The following is an 18,842-nucleotide window of genomic DNA, read 5'->3' as shown; positions in this document are numbered from 1 at the left end:
CTCCTCCTCCTCCTCCTCCGATCTATCAGCTGATGCCTGAACATGCCACTGCTGGCCAGGAAGTGCTCAAGAAAATAAAAACGAAAGCGCACAGAAGATTCAGTTCAACTTGCGCTAATGCTCCGGATACTCTCGGACGTTGGTTAGGTTAGTACATTGAATGCATTAGAGGTTGAGTTTACAGATGAATTTTGTTGTTTTGAACCGTTTCAGATGTGATTGTGGGCTAGCGACTCGAGAGTTAGCAGCCCTCGCGTAAACATTGCGCCGTTTCACGCTGCTGTTTAGCTTCCGAAAACAAAACTCAAACTGAAAACAGACACTTAAAGAAATGAAAGATTTTACACATTCAGCTCGTATAATTTAATTTACTCTAGTAGTTTTAGCTTTACCCAGAACTCTTTTGCAGCTTGAGTTAGCTAGTTAGCACACTGACTTCTGCGTAATGATCGAATAGCTGGTAATAATGTTTATGAAGTAGGTTTAGAGTCTGTAACACTCTGTACTATGTATCTCAGACTTTCATGTAATATCTTTGCATATCTAAATGCTTCAAATTAAAGTCGTTTAGAAATATATAACTTGTCTAAACTTTATAAAAATTAATGGCAAGAGTTTTTACACCCTTCTTCACTACCACTGCTGTAACGCTAACTTAATATAAATCATGAAGTTGTGTGCATGAATTTATTACTATAATCAAATTTACCTCCCCATCCGTATTTTGATATTCCAAAAATTCAAATATATTTACAATATATTGGAAATGTATACAGAAAAGTACATAAAAAAGGCATGTCACAGTTCTGCCCATCTGGTCAGTTGTGATATTAGTAAAGCTTTTAAATATCTGCTGATTCATTTGATACCAGTTCTGTCATTTAACATGATAACACATTTCTGATTTAGAAAAATGATACTGATTGTTTTGCGCAGAGTCTAACTTCTGTCACCTGAGGGTTTTGTTCATGTACAGTATGAGTTCATCCCTGTAGCTCATTTATAATCAGTTAAACTGCTGGTTACAACTCATCTTGTGTTGCAAACACTTCCTGGTCTCCTCTACTGTTTATTTGACTAAAGATGCTGTGTGTAGTGGTTCACACTCCATTTTTCGACTCTATTTCACCATAATCAGCATTTGCATTTATTTGACTTCATGACATATTTGTGTTTGTTCTTTGCCTCATGCTTCTTTAGGTGACGTGATCTGCTGTCTGGCAGGTAAAATAAGGAAGAGGAGATGGCGGCACATCAGGGCAGCGGACAGGCCTGGGGAAAACTTGTGAAATTCGACGCATCTCCGGGTTCAGAGATATTACTTATAAATCGAGAATGCACGGTGGGAAGAAAAAAAGGTGCGCTGAACGTCATCGTTAATAATGTGGAATAATTGTTTCATTTTAAAAGGGCCTCTAAATTATTTACAGACTTTTCTATGACTGTCTAGTTTTACCTATTAAGTTTATTAGTTGTTACTTTTTTTTAACCCTCAAGAAGATAATCAGTCTGAAGCAGTGTCTGCATCTATTCAGTGAGCTCATGCCTTTCACAATACTCTCTTTAGTTCAGCAAATGAACCCCCACCCCAATAATGACAAAGGCATCTATTGAAGACATGCTCATGGAATATTAAGTAGTTTTTTTGTGTTGTGGTGGTGTGCAGGGAAAGGTTGTATCCCTTTGACTCCGTCTGTGTCTGTCTGGTTTTGAAGACTGTCTGTTTTTCTGCTTTAATTAATATTAATCCATGTGTCTCTTTGGTTCGGCATGCTTCACAGTAACATTCGACACTGGTTATTAGTAGAACTGATATGCTTCATTACTATAATAGTGTCATTTTTAACCTTACATCACATCACGCCACACTATACTTCATTTAAGACTTGCATGCCTAATGTGTCTGAGCGAGAAAGTAATGGGCCAGGTCAGGAAGAGAAAAGGTGCTTGATGAAAAGAAGAGCGTGCTTTATTAAAGTCGCAATGAAAATGCGTTCACAACCAATTTTACTTCAGTAATGTAACCTATTTTAAAGGGAAGCAGGATATTAAATAAAATCATAGAGTGTCCCATTTGCCGTTCCCATTTATCCACACTCTTGTAGACAAAGCAACTTACATTGCAAAGTATGTGTTTATCATTTCATGCATTCCCAGAGAATCGATTCCATGACCTTGGTGTGGTGCTAGAAACATGCACTACTGTAATGTAAAAATACTTTACTACTACTACAACTACTGTTGTTATTATTAATATTTTTTTATTTTATTTGTTTGTTTGTTTATTTGCCTTCCAGTAGTGAGAATTTTGGACATTTCACAATTATTATTAATGGTCCTAAAATTAGACTTTATTTTCGTCATGCTTTTCTCATTTTCACACAGCTACTGTTTGAGCTCAAACTTGCATTTTTGCATTTGAGACAGGGCCTAAAAGCTTGAAGGTGACATCAGCTAAAACTTTTCAGAAGTGGAACAAATCTTTTTGTTAAAAGATTATAAAGACCTATTTTTTAATAACAGTGATGGATTGTACACAATAAGAAAAAGAATATAGTCCATTTTGATTTATTGTTGACTTATCTCTATGTCAGGGGTGTCCAAACCTGCTCCTGGAGAGCCACTGTCCTGTAGAGTTTAGCTCCAACCCCAATTAAACACACTTGAACCAGCTAATCAAGGTCTTACTAGGCATACTAGAAACTTCCAGGCTGGTGTGTTGAGGCAAGTTGGAGCTAAACTTTGCAGGACAGTGGCCCCCCAGGACCGAGTTTGGAGACCCCTGCTCTATGTCAAAACCTCACAGACATATTTTCTTCATAGATTGTGACCTCTCATTCCCGGCTAATAAACTGGTCTCAGGGAATCATTGCAAAATCATTCAAGATCAGAACTCAGGAAAGGTGTGGCTGGAGGACATGAGGTAGGACCACCTGTTTGACATCATGAGGTCCTTCTTGTAAGAAATGAGCTATAATACACACACATGGATTGTTGAATAATTTCATGCCAATATCATGTTCCTGCTCGTTCCCTCTTTTAGTGTACATAGTTTATACTAATATACTGTGTATACATAGTATTAGTATAAACTATATTAAATTAGTATATAAAGTATATATCAGTGACTATCATATATGATTTACAGATTAAAAATGTCATTCAGTGTGTCATTCAATCTTGTCAGGCATATTTAGAACAAGAATCATTAGATGACATTAAAAGACTAAGATCACAATGAAACAAAAAACAAATTGTAATTTTAAATCTTTTCCAGTTTTTGCCACTATCCATCAATCCACTAGGTTTGTCAGATTACAGTTTAATACAGTGTAACTATTATTATTATTAATAATATTACTAATACTATTTTGGAAGACTGATGTATAACGGTGATGCTACAGTTGATTTTTTTCACAAATAGATGTATCAAAAAAAAAAACTTGCATATGGGCAGTTGGTGTTAATTCTTTTTAGGTCTGTTGGGTTTTTGCAAATTATACTGGGGGACTTGTAATTACGCTAGTAAGTGAATTCAGTTAATGACATGCTTCGCCCTGCAGCAAATATACAGGTGCATCTCAATAAATTAGAATGTCGTGGAAAAGTTAATTTATTTCAGTAATTCAACTCAAATTGTGAAACTCGTGTATTAAATAAATTCAATGCACACAGACTGAAGTAGTTTAAGTCTTTGGTTCTTTTAATTGTGATGATTTTGGCTCACATTTAACAAAAACCCACCAATTCACTATCTCAAAAAATTAAAATACTTCATAAGACCAATAAAACTAAAAGAACCAAAGACTTAAACTACTTCAGTCTGTGTGCATTGAATTTATTTAATACACGAGTTTCACAATTTGAGTTGAATTACTGAAATAAATGAACTTTTCCACAACATTCTAATTTATTGAGATGCACCTGTATATCCAATTCCCTCATGACATATAATCTTTGCTTTGGTGAATAATTAATTGTAATTTGGTTAATAGTCAGTTGATGGAGATATACTAGTTGATCTGTGTCTGTAGTGACTGTATCTCTCATGTATTTGATTGTACGCCAGCTCACCAATGCTGCTGTACATTTCCATCCAGCTAATTAAGTGAATGTCTGCTAGACAGTCAATAATATGCTCCGTGTTTTACACAATGCTTAGTCTGCGTGATGGAAATGGCAAGTTTCCCCTCCTTCCCTTCTCATTATCCTTTCTTGTACAACTTTCTCTTTTCTATTTTTAAAACATTGATAAGTTCATAAATGGGTAATTTGCCATTTCTCAAACAATTCAAAAACATTTTTCAAATACATGAGAAGCACTATCATACATCAGAAATGTGGCTTGGCAGATAAGTGGACATGTTGCTCAGGCATGTCGATTGAGTTTGAAGCCAACTTGTGACGTTCTTTTAATCTTTCTTGTTCTTTGTCGATTGTCCCAGAAAATAGAATTCACTAATTTAGTCATTTAGCCTCTGAATAGCACTCGCACAAAAAGGAATCCATGAAATTCCTAATTATGGGAACTGTAATTTCTGCTTGATGATGATCTGTTTGTTTCCGTCAGCACCAATGGAACAGTGGTCAATATGTCCAAAGTGGTGAAGAAGCAGATGCATTTACTGCAGAATGGTGATGTCATTCACTTTGTGTACAGGAAGAATGAGCCAGAGCAAAGTGAGTTTTCACATTTGTTAAGCATTTCCTGTTTCGGTAGCATAGTTGCATCCAAACAGATGATGCAGGTTAGCCACATCACTCATCTATTTTTGGTTTTGCAGACATCGCTTACGTTTATCAGGCCATCAGGCCACAGGAAAGTTTCTCACAGGACGTTGAAGGTAAATACATACTGACTATAATGTTTCATACTGATATTCCTATACTCCTGTTATACAGAGTTAGTTTTGCTATTGCATGCCTAAGTGAGGTCAGCAGAAAAAGAAAGAGCATGTTACTACATTTTGAATAGAAGCTATGGAAACAAGCATTTTTCTCCTTTGGAAAAACATGCACAGATGAATTACCCATAATAACATGAGAAAGGTGAAAAGTGAGTTTTGATTTCATGAAATCCCAGCTTCATCTCCATGCAATTTTTGGCAATTTCTGTAAGTTAAAGTTTTCTCTTTGGGATCTCCATAGATGCTGGAAGAGAAGAAGATTCAGATCTGACGGAAACCGAGAGTGAACCAGCAACAGTAGAGCCTGTTATTGTAAAGCATCTACCTCAGTCTGGGCATGAGGATCCTCAGCCATCTACCTCCAGCTCTTCCTTCCACTTCTACAACATGCCATTATCTACCTGCTCTGGTAATTACCATCCACACTGTATGTGCACTTTCATGCAAGTTGTTTTGATAAAAAAATGACTAGTATATAATTGTAATTGCATTGGCTTTCTATGCTGCTGTTCATCTGTGCATTGAGTTTTTCATATTTAAGGCCTGTTCAGACCAAGGACTATAAATATAACTAAAGATACAGTTTTAATTGTCACTATATTACAATTAAATCCTAATCCAATCATGACAAATGGTATATCGTTGGAAAGGTCTAAGACTCCTAAATAGATATTTTACCAATGTTTTTGTTAAAAATTATGTAGGAAAAGTAATAGATTAATTTTTGACAAGAGTGCACCTCAAAAATCTTCATCATAACAGGAGTTCTGACCTTTGTCAAAAAAAGTCTTCTTTGTTGCCTTTTTCTCTATCACACTTTAGAAATCATCAGAAATTATATATCAATTGAAAACTTTAAATCTCAAAATTCATCCTTTGAAACCCATTTTAAAATCAAACATTGCATTACATAGAAAATGGTACAACAATATCATGTTACAAAATGGTTTCGTTCATGAATTATACAAATTTAAGTTTGGATCGTGCACTTTCAAGTCTATGTTCAAAAATGTGAGTGACAGTTAAGGGGTTCAATTTAAAAGGATAGCAGAGTCCACACCACAACTGTAACAATAATGGCACAGAGAACCAATATGGTTGGAACATTTTTTTCTAACTGATGAACGATTAAAACCTTGACAGCCAATCAGAATCCATCCTGCTTTAAAGAGCAGTGTGCACTTATAATAAACAGAATGTTATGAGTTACTGTGGACACTGATATAGTTAGCATTTTCTTTATCTTTATAGTTAACATTTTTGGTGTGAACAAGCCTTTACATACTCAGAAAATGCCTAAAAAATGTATATGCCTGTATGAACCTTTTAGCAGATGTGTCTGCAAAGAAGAACCCAGTGAGTTCTTCGGTTATTCGTAAAGGAGAATCAGAGATGACTGCACCAGCAGGCAGCCCTGGGGAGCCGGTCATGAATCACACTCACCTGAAGTGGACCTGTTGGACTGAAGGAGCGCGACAGATGGAGCCAGAGGTGGAAATGCAGAGGAAAAGAAGAAAAACTGACAAAGGTGCTGTAACACACAGTTTTGGTAAAATGAATAAATGTGATGCGTTGTAAATAATTTATGATTTCTGTCTATTTTGAGTGGTCTAAGCATCTGTATTCCAACATAATGATAATCACTAACTTTACAAATTTTTCAGACTACTTTGAAAGAGTTTAGAAGTGTTTTATGCTTTGATGGTGTAAGATTGCACTACCGTTCAAAAATGTGTCTGTCATGCTCACCAAGGCTGAATTTATTTTATCAAAAATAAACAGTAATATTGTGATATATTATTACAGTTTAAAATAACTGTTTTCTGTTTCACTGTTTTAAAATGTAATTCATTCCTTTGATGGCAAAGCTGAATTTTCAGCAGCATTACTCCAGTCTTCAGCGTCACATGATCATTCTAATCTTTGTAATATGCTGATGTGGTTCTTAAGTAACATTTCTTATCACTGTTGAAAACAGTTGTGCTGCTTAATATTTTGTGGGAACGGTGATACTTGTTTTCAAGATTCTTTGATAAATAGAAAGTTGAAAAGAACAGAATTCATTTAAAAAATAAACATTATAAATGTCTTTGTCACTTTTGATGCATCTTTGCTAAATAAAAATAATGAATTTCTTTAAAACAATGAAATCTTGTTGACTTCTGAAGTTTTTCTCTGGTTTTAACATGCATTTCAGAACTGTTCTACAATATAGACACTTTCAAATGTAACGTTGAAGTCTGTATCTATCTGTCTTGCAGATGATCAGGAGGGGTATGGATCTTCTCACAGTGAGTCTGCTGTTTTTGCAGCAGCTCCTCAGGTTCCTCTCAGAGGAGCAGCAGGGAAAGAGAAAAGTGAAGGAGCCACAACAGACAAAATGGAAGAATCCCTCACATGCATTGTCTGCCAGGACCTGCTGCACGACTGTGTCAGGTCAGTCCAGTGTGCACAAATCAACACTTACACCCGAATGGACATGTTGGCTGAGCGTAAATCCATTAGTTGTTTTACTAATTAAAACTTTTATATAAATAATTTAAGAAGGATTTTAGAATGTGTGTGGAGGCTGAATTTGAATGAATTTTCAGTAGTTAATGTGTGTGTTTCTATACAGTCTTCAGCCCTGCATGCATACATTTTGTGCTGCCTGTTATTCTGGCTGGATGGAGCGTTCCTCCCTCTGCCCCACCTGCCGATGTCCTGTGGAGAGGATCCGTAAAAACCACATCCTCAACAACCTGGTGGAGGCTTACCTTCTCCAGCACCCAGGTACTGTAACACACCTCTATTCTCACTTGAGGCCTGTTCACACCAAGTCAAATGTAACTAAACAGCATGAGAGTATAAACCGTTTGCAAGGTATTTTTAGTTCTGTAATATGTCTCCTTAACCTTCAAAGCGACTGGGTATGTAAGATAAAAGGTAAATCTTTATCCTTTACTGAGGGTTCAACATCTCCCAAAAAATAGCACTGGTAACTCCCAAGTGATAATATGTTTAAATTCTTTCTTTATAAGTTTGTATTACACTTACTATCGAAGAGGTCTACATTACATATTTTTAAATAAGGAAGAGAAACTACATGCCTAGATAATGGATCAGAAAAACTGCTTTGGATTATTCTTAATAAACCAGTGGGTATAACATTGCGTACTTTATCATAGCCTTTTATCGTAATTTTAACTCTATATTTATTATTAAAATAATGATGAGATTAGATAAATACCCATTTTCATCTAATAAATCATGAATAAAAATAATGCCTTTACTATACCAATCAATTTTAAACAAAGACTTTCTGTTAATAACTACAGCCAAAGTGTGGAGTTGTAAGGGGAAAAGTTATGGGTAAATATAATTTTCCAAAAAAAGCAGAACTTGTTTATGAAAATTAAAAACCTTTAAAGGAATTTTGAAAAGATCAAGATCACATCTTAAAACAAATTCAAGGCCACCGATATTTTTGAAAATATGATTAGGAATACGGTACCATATTGAGAGTGGCTTTGCTAAACACTCTTTAAGCCATTTTATTCTGAATGTACCAAGAAGAGATTCTTTTCTGCATTTATTTGATCAAAAACATTATTATTGTGAAAGATTATTGCACTTTAAAATAATTGTTTTCTATTTTAATATATTTTAAAATGTATTCCTGTGATGGCATAGTTGAATTTTCAGCAGCCAATATTCAAGTCTTCAGTGTCACGTGATGCTTCTGAAATCATTCTAATATGCTGAATTAGTGCTCGAGAAGCATTTCTTATTATGAATGTTGAAAACTGACACTTTGATGAATAGAAAGTTTAAAATAACTATTTATTTGCAAAAAACACATTTTCTTAACATTATAAATGTCTTTACTGTCACTTTAGATCGATGTCATCTTTCCTTGTGGATTAAAAGTATTGGAAAAATAAAAGTACTGACCGTAGGCTTTTGAAACTTCTGAACAAATTTTTGATTTATTTTTTTGGTCATAGAGAAGTGTCGGAGTGAAGATGACTTGTGCAGCATGGATGCCCGAAACAAGATCACGCAGGACATGCTGCAGCCAAAGGTGGAACGCTCCTTCTCGGATGAGGAGGGCAGTTCAGACTATCTGTTTGAGCTCTCAGACAATGACAGTGACATTTCTGACTTGAGGTGAGCAACTGTTATCCATTCAGAATCTTGTATTACTTGAAGTAGAACTTTAAAGAAAGGAAAATCCAGTTATCTAAATTATTATAGTGTTTTGTTTCTTATTAAATGTTAGCTGAAATTGTGATTCTCTTGCTTGGATCTTAAAATAGTAGATTCTATCAAGTATTTAAGTGATTACTGAAGCACACCCTGATCTACCATGCTTGTTCACAGTCAGCCCTATATGATGTGTCGGCAGTGTCCAGGTTATCGGAAGGAGCTTAGCTCTGCCCTGTGGATCTGTGAGGCCGCTCAATCAGAAGGGCCAGCTAAAGTGCCTGGAGACGGCCCCTCCACATCCTCTGACACCTCCACAGGTTATTCATGCTCACACTTGAGTCTTGACAATGCATTTGCACAACAACAGAACAGACACATGTATGCAATTCTTCATATGCTTAAATCCACTGTATTCCTACTGCAGCTCCTCAGGAGTTCAGATGTCCTCCTCAGGGCAGTCACCTCATCTGCTCCTGCTGCCTGCAGCCCATGCCCGACCGACGCTTCGAGCACCTTCCCCCTCAGATGTCCCCGCAGCACTGTGAGTGACCCTGACACCTGTCCATCAATGTTCTCAGGCCTCCTGGAGTCACCTGATGATTTGTTGTCTGATTCTTTGGCCAGGTATGGTGTGCCAGAAACCTTACTGTCATGTGTACTGGGGCTGCCAGCGGATCGGCTGTCACGGCTGCCTTGCACGTTTCAGTGGTAGGTTTCTGAAGCAGTTAAGCTTTCTGTATAATATATTTCTGACGTGACATGTGGCCAAGTATGGTGACCCATACTCGGAATTAGTGCTCTGCATTTACCCATCCAAAGTGCACACACACACAGCAGTGAACACACACACACCGTGAACACACACCCGGAGCAGTTGGGGGTTCGGTGCCTTGCTCAAGGGCACCTTAGTCGTGGTATTCACTCCCCCCACCTACAATCCCTGCTGGTACGAGACTCGAACCCACAACCTTTGGGTTATAAGTCCGACTCTCTAACCATTAGGCCACGACTTCCCCTAGCTCTGACTGTCTGTGTTATTTTATAATAATGATTATGGTTATTTCTCTTGACAGAACTTAACCTTAATGATAAATGTCTGGATGGAGTTTTTAATGGAAATCAATATGAGTCTGAAGTCCTTCAGGTATGTACAGTTTGTTTGCTCATACTTGGAACTCATACTCATACATGGAATCACTGTTATTTTATTATTATTTATTATACACTATAATAGTATTTATTAGTAATTGTGTTATATGCTTTTGTCTTTTTTGATTATAAATATTTCTTTTATTATTTGGGGTTTTTTGTATTCTGTTTTTATTTCCATTTTAGTCATTTTAGCATTTCAACTGGTTGCAAGGCAACATCTCTTTTTTTCCCTGTTTTTTTTTCTAATTTCTACGAAAATCCTTTCTAGAAAATATTCTAAAAGTTTTTTTTTTGTTATTTATATTTATATTATATTCAGTTAAGGAAACTATTTGAATAGTTTTAGTTGGAAATACAAATTTGGGATTAGGAATTTTAACAAATCACTAGCTTTGAGTATTAAACTTTTAACTCATCCAGTATGGTTGTGCTACAGACATACATGAAACCTCAAATTATTGTGTGGATTGTTAACTGCTATTACTTTTCTAACCAATCTTATAGCACTTTTTTTGCCTGATGGATGATAAAATGGTCAAAAAAAATCACATTGTCTGAATTAGGCTGTCAATAGATTAAAATGATGATCTTAATCAGATTAATTTCAAGATACAGTAACATTTTAATGCAGTGTAAAAAAAAAATTTCTTGATACAGCAGAAGATTTAAGTATTTAGAATTTAATACTGTGGGAATTTTTCATATCTTAAACTAGCCTATAACTTATTTTTTAGGATAAACAGTGTAAATACACATTTTTTTCTTTTAATTTTAATTTGTTTTTAATTAAATTATTTAAATAAAATTTATTTTAAATGAACTACTACATTTTGCGTCCCACTTGGAATCCCAGCCCTCAGTTATCATTTTCTTTAGAAAATGTGAAAACCTAGTTTTTAATTATAAGTATTTGTTAGAATTTGACTTCTATAACTCTTGGAGCTCTAAGCTGTTGCTCATTTCTACGGAAGAGGATTATGGCCAAGCAATAAAAAAATTAAAAATAAAACCATCTCGAGATTACACTGTTGCACTGTGGAGCTTCTGTCACTAAAACGAATTCCTTGTTTGTGTAAACAGACCTGGCAATAAAACTCATTCTGATTCTGATTCAAGTCTTTAAATTTCGAGAAAAAACTCGTTAAATTTCAAGAAAAAAGTCAAGATAAAACGTTGAGATTAAACTCATTAAATTTAGAGAATAAAGTCGTTATGTTTCGAGAAAAAAAATCTTTAAATTTAGAGAAAAAAGTCGTTCAGTTGTGAGAAAAAAAGTCGACATAAAATGTTGAGAATAAACTCATTAAATAACGAGAAAAAAGTCGTTACATTTCGAGAAAAGTCTAAATAAAATGTTGAGAATAAACTCATTAAATTACGTGAAATTGCGAGAAAAAACGTGTTAAATTTCAAGAAAAAAGTCGAGAATAAACACTTGTGTCATGTTCATTTCATCTCGTTGGAAAGTGTTATTTAGCGTCTGCAGTGGGGTGGGTTGGAGAGTAATACACTGGGCAGTAGCGTATGATACGATCGACTGGGTTCGAGTCCATCTCTTGCCAAACAATCACATTGGAAAAGTGGAAATCAATTGCTTAACGAGTATTTAAAAATAATGTATTAATTAGGTAGGTTTAGTGTTACTACAGTAAATCCATTGTAAATATTCATTTGTGGATTGAAAAGTATTCTAACTGCATTGTTGTCACACAGTGTTTCTCCTGTTTCCCGCGTCAGTGTTGTTGAGAATGGCAGCGCGGTTTCATCTGCCTTTAAACTAGTTTAAATCACTGTGACATCTGTGGTTTGTATTGGAGAGCTCAGCTCCAAACTCAAATGCTTCTCACAGCGCTGTTTAGTGGTCGCCTGATCGAGACCTGCGAGTAAACGCAGTTGTTCTGAGCTCGCGCTGCGCTGTTTTAGGCAGAGCTAATAACGATCCGTGCAGCGTGCTTCACACGAGTAGTGCTCTTCCGCTTTCGGTGAGCTAAAGAACAGCACATATGAGTTATCAGATTGTTGTCACTCACGTTTTAAATTACCAGCAACAGTGTGTGAAAACCTTGTGAAGACTTACAGAAAATGTTTGACCTCTGTCATTGCCAACAAAGTGTATATAACAAAGTATTGAGATGAAATTTTGTTATTGACCAAATACTTGTTTTCCACCATAATTTGCAAATAAATTCTTTAAAAATCCTACAATGTGATTTTCTGGATTTTTTTTTCTCATTTTGTTTTTCATAGTTGAGGTATACCTATGATGAAAATTACAGGCCTCTCTCATCTTTTTAAGTGGGAGAACTTGCACAATTGGTGGCTGACTAAATACTTTTTTGCCCCACTGTATCTGGCCTAAAATGTAGTGCTGTCACTTTGTGTTGACATTGTGAAACTGCATGATTTGTAAATTATGATTGGCGGGCCATATATAATAGCCTACATTTCAATAGACAAGCTGCGGGCCGTTTGAAATTCATCGGCCCGTGGCCGGACTTTGGACACCCCTGCCAGTTGCTATTTACAGTTGCTATATTTTTATATGTACTATTTACACAAAGTGACAACAGCAGCATTTTAGATATGTGCTACCTATGATGAAAATTACAGGCCTCTCTCATCTTTTTAAGTGGGAGAACTTGCACAATTGGTGGCTGACTAAATACTTTTTTGCCCCACTGTATCTGGCCTAAAATGTAGTGCTGTCACTTTGTGTTGACATTGTGAAACTGCATGATTTGTAAATTATGATTGGCGGGCCATATATAATAGCCTACATTTCAATAGACAAGCTGCGGGCCGTTTGAAATTCATCGGCCCGTGGCCGGACTTTGGACACCCCTGCCAGTTGCTATTTACAGTTGCTATATTTTTATATGTACTATTTACACAAAGTGACAACAGCAGCATTTTAGATATGTGCTATTTACACTAAGTGAAAATAGCCATTCTATTTACGTTATGTAAATGTAGCAGATCTTTGCAATAAGTGTAAATAGTAGCTAGTATTGTTGTACACTAGCAGGATGCAATAATAACATTGATTTGAATAACAATGATTTTATTTATTGAAATTATAGAAATAGATGCTGCCTTATTGGGACAACAAAGCCCTCCCTATAGCCTGCCTACCCCTAATTAATACATTATTATTAAACACTCGTTAAGCAATTGATTTCCACTTTTCCACTTTTTCATGAGAAAAGGAAGAAAAGCGAGTTTGGCAATAGATGGACTTGAACCCAGTCGATCGTATCATACGCTACTGCCCAGTGTATTACTCTCCAACCCACCCCACTGCAGACACTAAATAACACTTTCCAACGAGATGAAATGAACATGACACAAGTGTGTTTATTCTTGACTTTTTTCTCAAAATTCAATGGTTTATTCTCAACATTTTATTTCAAATTTTTTCTCGAAATTTAACAACTTTTTTTCTCGTAATTGAATGTTTATTCTCAACATTTTATTTCGACTTTGTTTCCTCGAAATGAAACTAGTTTTTTCTCAAAACATAACTTTATTGTTGAAATTTAATGAGTTTAATCTCAACATTTTATCTCGTCTTTTTTCTTGAAATTTAACGACTTTAATCTCGAGATGATTTAATTTTTTTTATTGCTTGGCCCTAATCCTCTTCCATACAGTTCTGCTTACATTTCTGCTTTTTGTGGTAGAATTATTTGACTTCTCGAGGAATGAGCTGGAGGCATATGCTGCAGGAAGCGCTCCAGGCTGTACAGCAGGGCCTGTACCAGCTCTCCGGTAACCAGCCCTTTGGTCATATTAAGAAATGTTGAGGGTCAGGCACATATTGAAGTTAGGGTGATTTGATAAAAGGAAAAAAAAATTCTACAGTATGTCTGAACTTTTTGGGGGATACATTATCTGTATCATTATCTATATCTTTTCCTCTGAACATAAAGTGATTGGAATACTCATTTCCTAACATGTGGCTGCAAATCGTAATATTATTTATACCAGCTGACAAATTGGTTTATCGTTTCACTATACCGCTCATAAAGAAACTGAATGTCAATGCATCAGTTATCTAGTACTATTTCACTGAAGATGACTATCTCAGGTAAATGGCCTTCTGTAATTCACTGTTGTTTATATGTGCATGTATTTCAGATTTCAGAATCACTGCCAACTCTTTCCTGTGCTACTGCTGTGGACTTCGCACTTTTAGAGAGCTTGCATACAAATACAGAGAGCATATTCCTGCACCAGAGCTGCCAGGTAACACAAAGCTGCACAGTCATATTGGTGAAGTGATGTGTGGCCAAGTATGGTGACCCATACTCGGAATTTGTGCTCTGCATTTAACCCATCCAAGTGCACACACACAGTAGTGACACACACACCGTGAACACACACCCGGAGCAACGAGCAATATTGCTGCGGCGCCCAGGGTTCGGTGCCTTGCTCAAAGGTCTCCCCTCAGTCGTGGTATTGAGAGTGGAAGAGAGTGCTGGTTATTCACTCCCTCCACCGACAATTCCTGCTGGACCTGAGTCTCGAACCTTCGGGTTACAAGTCCGACTCTCTAACCATTAGGCCACGACTGCCCCATATTAGTGTCACAGTGTTAATTTCATGCCCCTCTGCTGTAGGTAGACATAAAGCCAAATATATAAAACTACAGAATGAATAAAGTATATTTGTATGCAGTAAGGTTTTTTTATTTTTTTTGTATGTTTTTCCACAGATTCTGTGACCACAAGACCAAACTGTTACTGGGGACGCAACTGTCGGACTCAAGTGAAAGCACACCACGCTTTGTAAGCGCACGCTATGCAAAACATGAAAGTTCATTTTAAAATAAATCTCATGTCTTGCCCATCTAATTCAATTTAAATTTAAAAGTACTTTATTGGCATGATTGCATTCACGTGCAAAGCATTATACACATCCATCCATCCTTGTGTCTATCCTGTGAAGCGTGTCATACTTTAGTCCACCAGTAGAGGGCAGCTAATGAACATTTATGTACAGTACTGTCAGTCCTGCAGTACAACAACATAGGCCTTTTGGTTAGGAAATTCTCAATTTTTGTAAAAGTTCTGTTAATCAGGGTTTCTGCGGGTCTTAAAAGTCTTAATTCGCCCTTCCACAAATTAAAGCCTAAAAAGATCTTAAACCAGAGCAGAAGGTCTTAAATTCATAAAGTTATTTACATTAAGTCATTTAGCAGACGCTTTTATCCAAAGCGACTTACAAATGAGGACAATAAAAGCAGTCAAAACTAACAAAAGAGCAACAATATATAAGTGCAAATGACAAGTCTCGGTTAGCCTAACGCAGTACACGTAGCAAGGTATGTGCATATATATATATATATATATATATATATATACACATATACATATTATACGCACACATAAACACACACACAAAGAAAAACAAGTAGATAGAATAGAAAAAATAGAATAGAAAAATATAAATATATATATTTTTTTAAATAAAAAAAGAAGATAAATGTAGATAAAGTAGAATTAAAATAGAATAGAAAGTGCTAGAGTTAGAGGGTCAAATAAAGGTAGAACATATGTGTTTTTAGTCGTTTCTTAAAGATGGCTAAGGACTTTATTAAATGTTGCCTCGACTTCAAAAAATATCTTCCTCAGTCTGAGTATCTTCCTCAGTATTTTTGTTTTGGTTTCAAATAATATCTAAACGTCGATTTTTTTCTAGCCCCGTAGGTAGATATTTGTTCTTGTATTAATCATAAACTGAATTTATTTTGATCCATTTCTCATAAAAAAAGACTTAATATTTTTTTCTAGTTTTGCTTCACAAAGTTAGAGGTAACTCGATTTAAGAATCTTTAGACATTTGCAGAGCTATCCAAGCTTTTTTGTTGCGAAATTAAATTAAGTTGTCATTAAGTTGAAGTTGTGTTTTCAAACTTTGAAGTGTTGCTAATACAAGACATTTACATTTAGAGACCATATTGATGTATTGTGTTCCGTTCAATTTATTCCTTAAATTGTCTTTGCTTGGTCTTAAATTTACCTTCATAAAACCTGCAGGAACCCTGAGTAATGATCACTATCCTAATATCATAATCATGCTCAATAATTCAGATGACATGCAATGATAACACTGAATCTTAATCAGTCATTTTGTTTTCTCCTCTTTCAGGAAATTCAACCACATATGTGAGCAGACGCGGTTTAAGAACTAAAGCTGGAGGAGCGTTGTTTGATTTGACAGCAGTAGTTTGGGAGTTTGACTGTCTCAGCAGCTTCATCATTAGCCTGCTTCTGGGTGCAGGCACGTGTTATACCTCTTTACTCCTCTAGATGGCAACCTTACATATGCAAAGTCAATCAGATGATGATAAACCAATCATCCTTGAGGTATGGTGTCAGTATGTGGAAACATCTGATCTGGATCTGCACTGTGTGTAGAAACAGACACTAGCTTTCCATGATGTGCACTCTTTCAGTATGCACACTTCATTCCACTTTGCTATTGGCATGCTTTCATGCTGCATTTCTGCTTATAATTGTGAAACGAGACAACGCTGGCAATCACCTTTACATGCAAAAAGCTCTTTAGCTTGAACCTTATACAATATACAAAATATATAACTAACCTTTGGTGCCTAAGAGTTCTTTGCATATGTCACATACTTCCATTTTAATGTTTTTTCAATGAGTTCATAAACTGCTCGAGACATTTAAATGCTACTGAGATTATTGAAAATTTGTTATAAAAAAGGTATGATCGTGTTGGTCAAGTGCACTAAACTCTCACATGTTAGGTTTTCCGCATCAGTAACTGCATTTTGTATTTTATAATTTTTCTAATCAGTAAGGGCAATAAGCCATGTAAAGAAAAAGTGTGTGTTTTATTTTCCTCTAACACAAGACTGAGGGTATATCGCACTGCAGGGGATAATCAAGTCAAATCTGATTTATAATAAAGGCTTCGATGCTTTCGCACATCATGTTATGATTATGGAATTTTTGCTTTTGGCTCATATGCAAACAAGGCCAGTTTTTAGCTAGTCAGTGGATGATGCATTTGCTAGTGTTTTCCTATGTAACTAAGATATTTGAGTTTTTCTTTTACTTGTGGCATTGGTGATATTATAGGTAGATGGTATGGCCATATAATAGCTGATTCAATATCTTTACATTTTCAGACTAGGCTAGAGCTGTATTTCTGGACTAGTAAAATAGTTTTTTTTCTTTTCTTTTTCTTTACTTATTCCCATCTTCCCCAATAAGTTTGATTTCAGTTGGTGTATATTCTTAACACTCAGCTGATTCTTGTTTAACTTGGTAAACCACATTGGTTTTAGCCATAGTTCTTCCTAATGTTGTTTTTTTAATAAAATTTTTATGTACCGAGGAAGCCAATGTGATCCATAAAAAAGTTACCACAGTCAGTGTTTAAAATGTGGCATTGAGCATCAAAGCCGCATAAAAATTCTCAACATTTTACCCTTCAACATTTTTTTTTTATATAAAAACATTAAAAGCATGAACAAATATTTGAAACTTTTTAAAATACCTGAAAGTAGATACATGCTGTATCTCAGTTCATTGTCATGTTTTGTAAATATTTCCCAAAATTTAGCAGGGAACTTTTTACATTACTGTTACTTCGAACATAACGTTGTTGTAAATATTTTTTTTCTTTTTTGCCTTGTGCATGTTTTTTGGGGTCAAATGAGACTTCCTACAACTGTAGAGGTCAATCCGCGCCATCCCTCACCAGCCTCAACTGCTCTTTAATGAAGGTCGACAGAAGGCCTCAGCTCTCTAAAACCTCACACACTGACCTAATGGCACCTGACAAACGGCCAAGTTTGCTTGGGAATGTTTCTACAATGGCAAATTAATAGTTGTTTTTCCTCTGTCTTTTATGCATTTGGTGGATGGTTTTATCTAGAGCAACTTTCCCTAAACTTTATCTGATTGTACATTAATTGGTATGCAAAATAGTATTTATCAAATGTACACAAGTATCAAGATATGTGGAAAAAGGTTTTTAGATTGTATTTAAATATCTACATAAACATTTTGTTATAAAATGTCAGATAGACTGATAGAGCTTCCTTTGAAACCACATACAGGCTCTTGCATAAACCTAAAAGGTGGTTTTAGGTGAGTGGACTGGTGTTATGGTGTGAGCTCCAAAGTGGGTCTCATTCTGTGAACTCTTCAAATCTGCAGGAAGGGTTGAGGGATTTATTCAGGAATGGTCCCGAAGTGTTAGAAAGGCTTTAGAGGCTGCTTTGCATTTACTGAAAGGGAAACGTACTCTGCAAATATTTACTTGCTTGGGTTGTATGGGATTTTTTTTTCTTTCAGAAAAGGGGGTGTTTAATTCTACCTCATCAAAGTTTAAACTGGGGCTTTAAATGGAGAAACGTTTTCTGCGCATCAGGTTTTTGAGTAACTATAGGAAGCCTGTATAATAGCACTGTTAATGTTCTATAATTGAATTAGTGCTTGCTGTGCCTCTTGTTTGTAATGCCTAGACATAAATATGACTAAAAACCTTGTTTAATTGACTGCACTAATAATAAAGTCTACATTACATTTGACTTTGTCCCTTCTATGCATATTCTGA

At 35.7% G+C, this 18,842-nt stretch overlaps 1 protein-coding gene across 2 annotated transcripts; it reads left to right on the top strand.

Annotated features, from left to right (window-relative positions):
- The first annotated feature begins 21 nt into the window (after window positions 1-21).
- Window positions 22-18,793, top strand: LOC107600128 (E3 ubiquitin-protein ligase CHFR). 2 transcript variants are annotated; one of them, XM_016291919.1, is made up of 18 exons: window positions 22-147; window positions 1,201-1,358; window positions 2,824-2,923; window positions 4,571-4,680; window positions 4,785-4,844; window positions 5,149-5,316; window positions 6,241-6,435; window positions 7,169-7,343; window positions 7,525-7,679; window positions 8,894-9,056; window positions 9,270-9,412; window positions 9,520-9,636; window positions 9,720-9,803; window positions 10,169-10,239; window positions 13,928-14,015; window positions 14,385-14,492; window positions 14,962-15,034; window positions 16,398-18,793. In XM_016291919.1, exons 2-18 carry the CDS (start codon window positions 1,244-1,246, stop codon window positions 16,438-16,440), a joined length of 1,968 nt encoding a protein of 655 aa, XP_016147405.1. In that variant the 5' UTR covers window positions 22-147; window positions 1,201-1,243; the 3' UTR covers window positions 16,441-18,793. The 2 variants fall into 2 exon arrangements, with proteins under 2 accessions (XP_016147405.1, XP_016147404.1); XM_016291918.1 differs by having other exon boundaries at window positions 6,238-6,435.
- Window positions 18,794-18,842: the final 49 nt, after the last annotated feature.

This window comes from Sinocyclocheilus grahami, unplaced genomic scaffold (genome assembly GCF_001515645.1).
Source record: "Sinocyclocheilus grahami isolate Dianchi unplaced genomic scaffold, SAMN03320097.WGS_v1.1 scaffold278.1, whole genome shotgun sequence".
Lineage (NCBI taxonomy): Eukaryota > Metazoa > Chordata > Actinopteri > Cypriniformes > Cyprinidae > Sinocyclocheilus > Sinocyclocheilus grahami.
The sequence above is the reverse complement of the archived record's forward strand: the minus strand, read 5'-3'. Positions and strand labels throughout refer to the sequence as shown.

Coding starts and splice junctions, on each gene's coding strand:
- LOC107600128 (XM_016291918.1), top strand. CDS start 1,244: ATGGCGGCACATCAGGGCAGCGGACAGGCCTGGGGAAAACTTGTGAAA. Junction 2,924..4,570: donor GTGTGGCTGGAGGACATGAG/GTAGGACCACCT, acceptor TGTTTCCGTCAG/CACCAATGGAACAGTGGTCA. Junction 9,413..9,519: donor ATCCTCTGACACCTCCACAG/GTTATTCATGCT, acceptor TTCCTACTGCAG/CTCCTCAGGAGTTCAGATGT.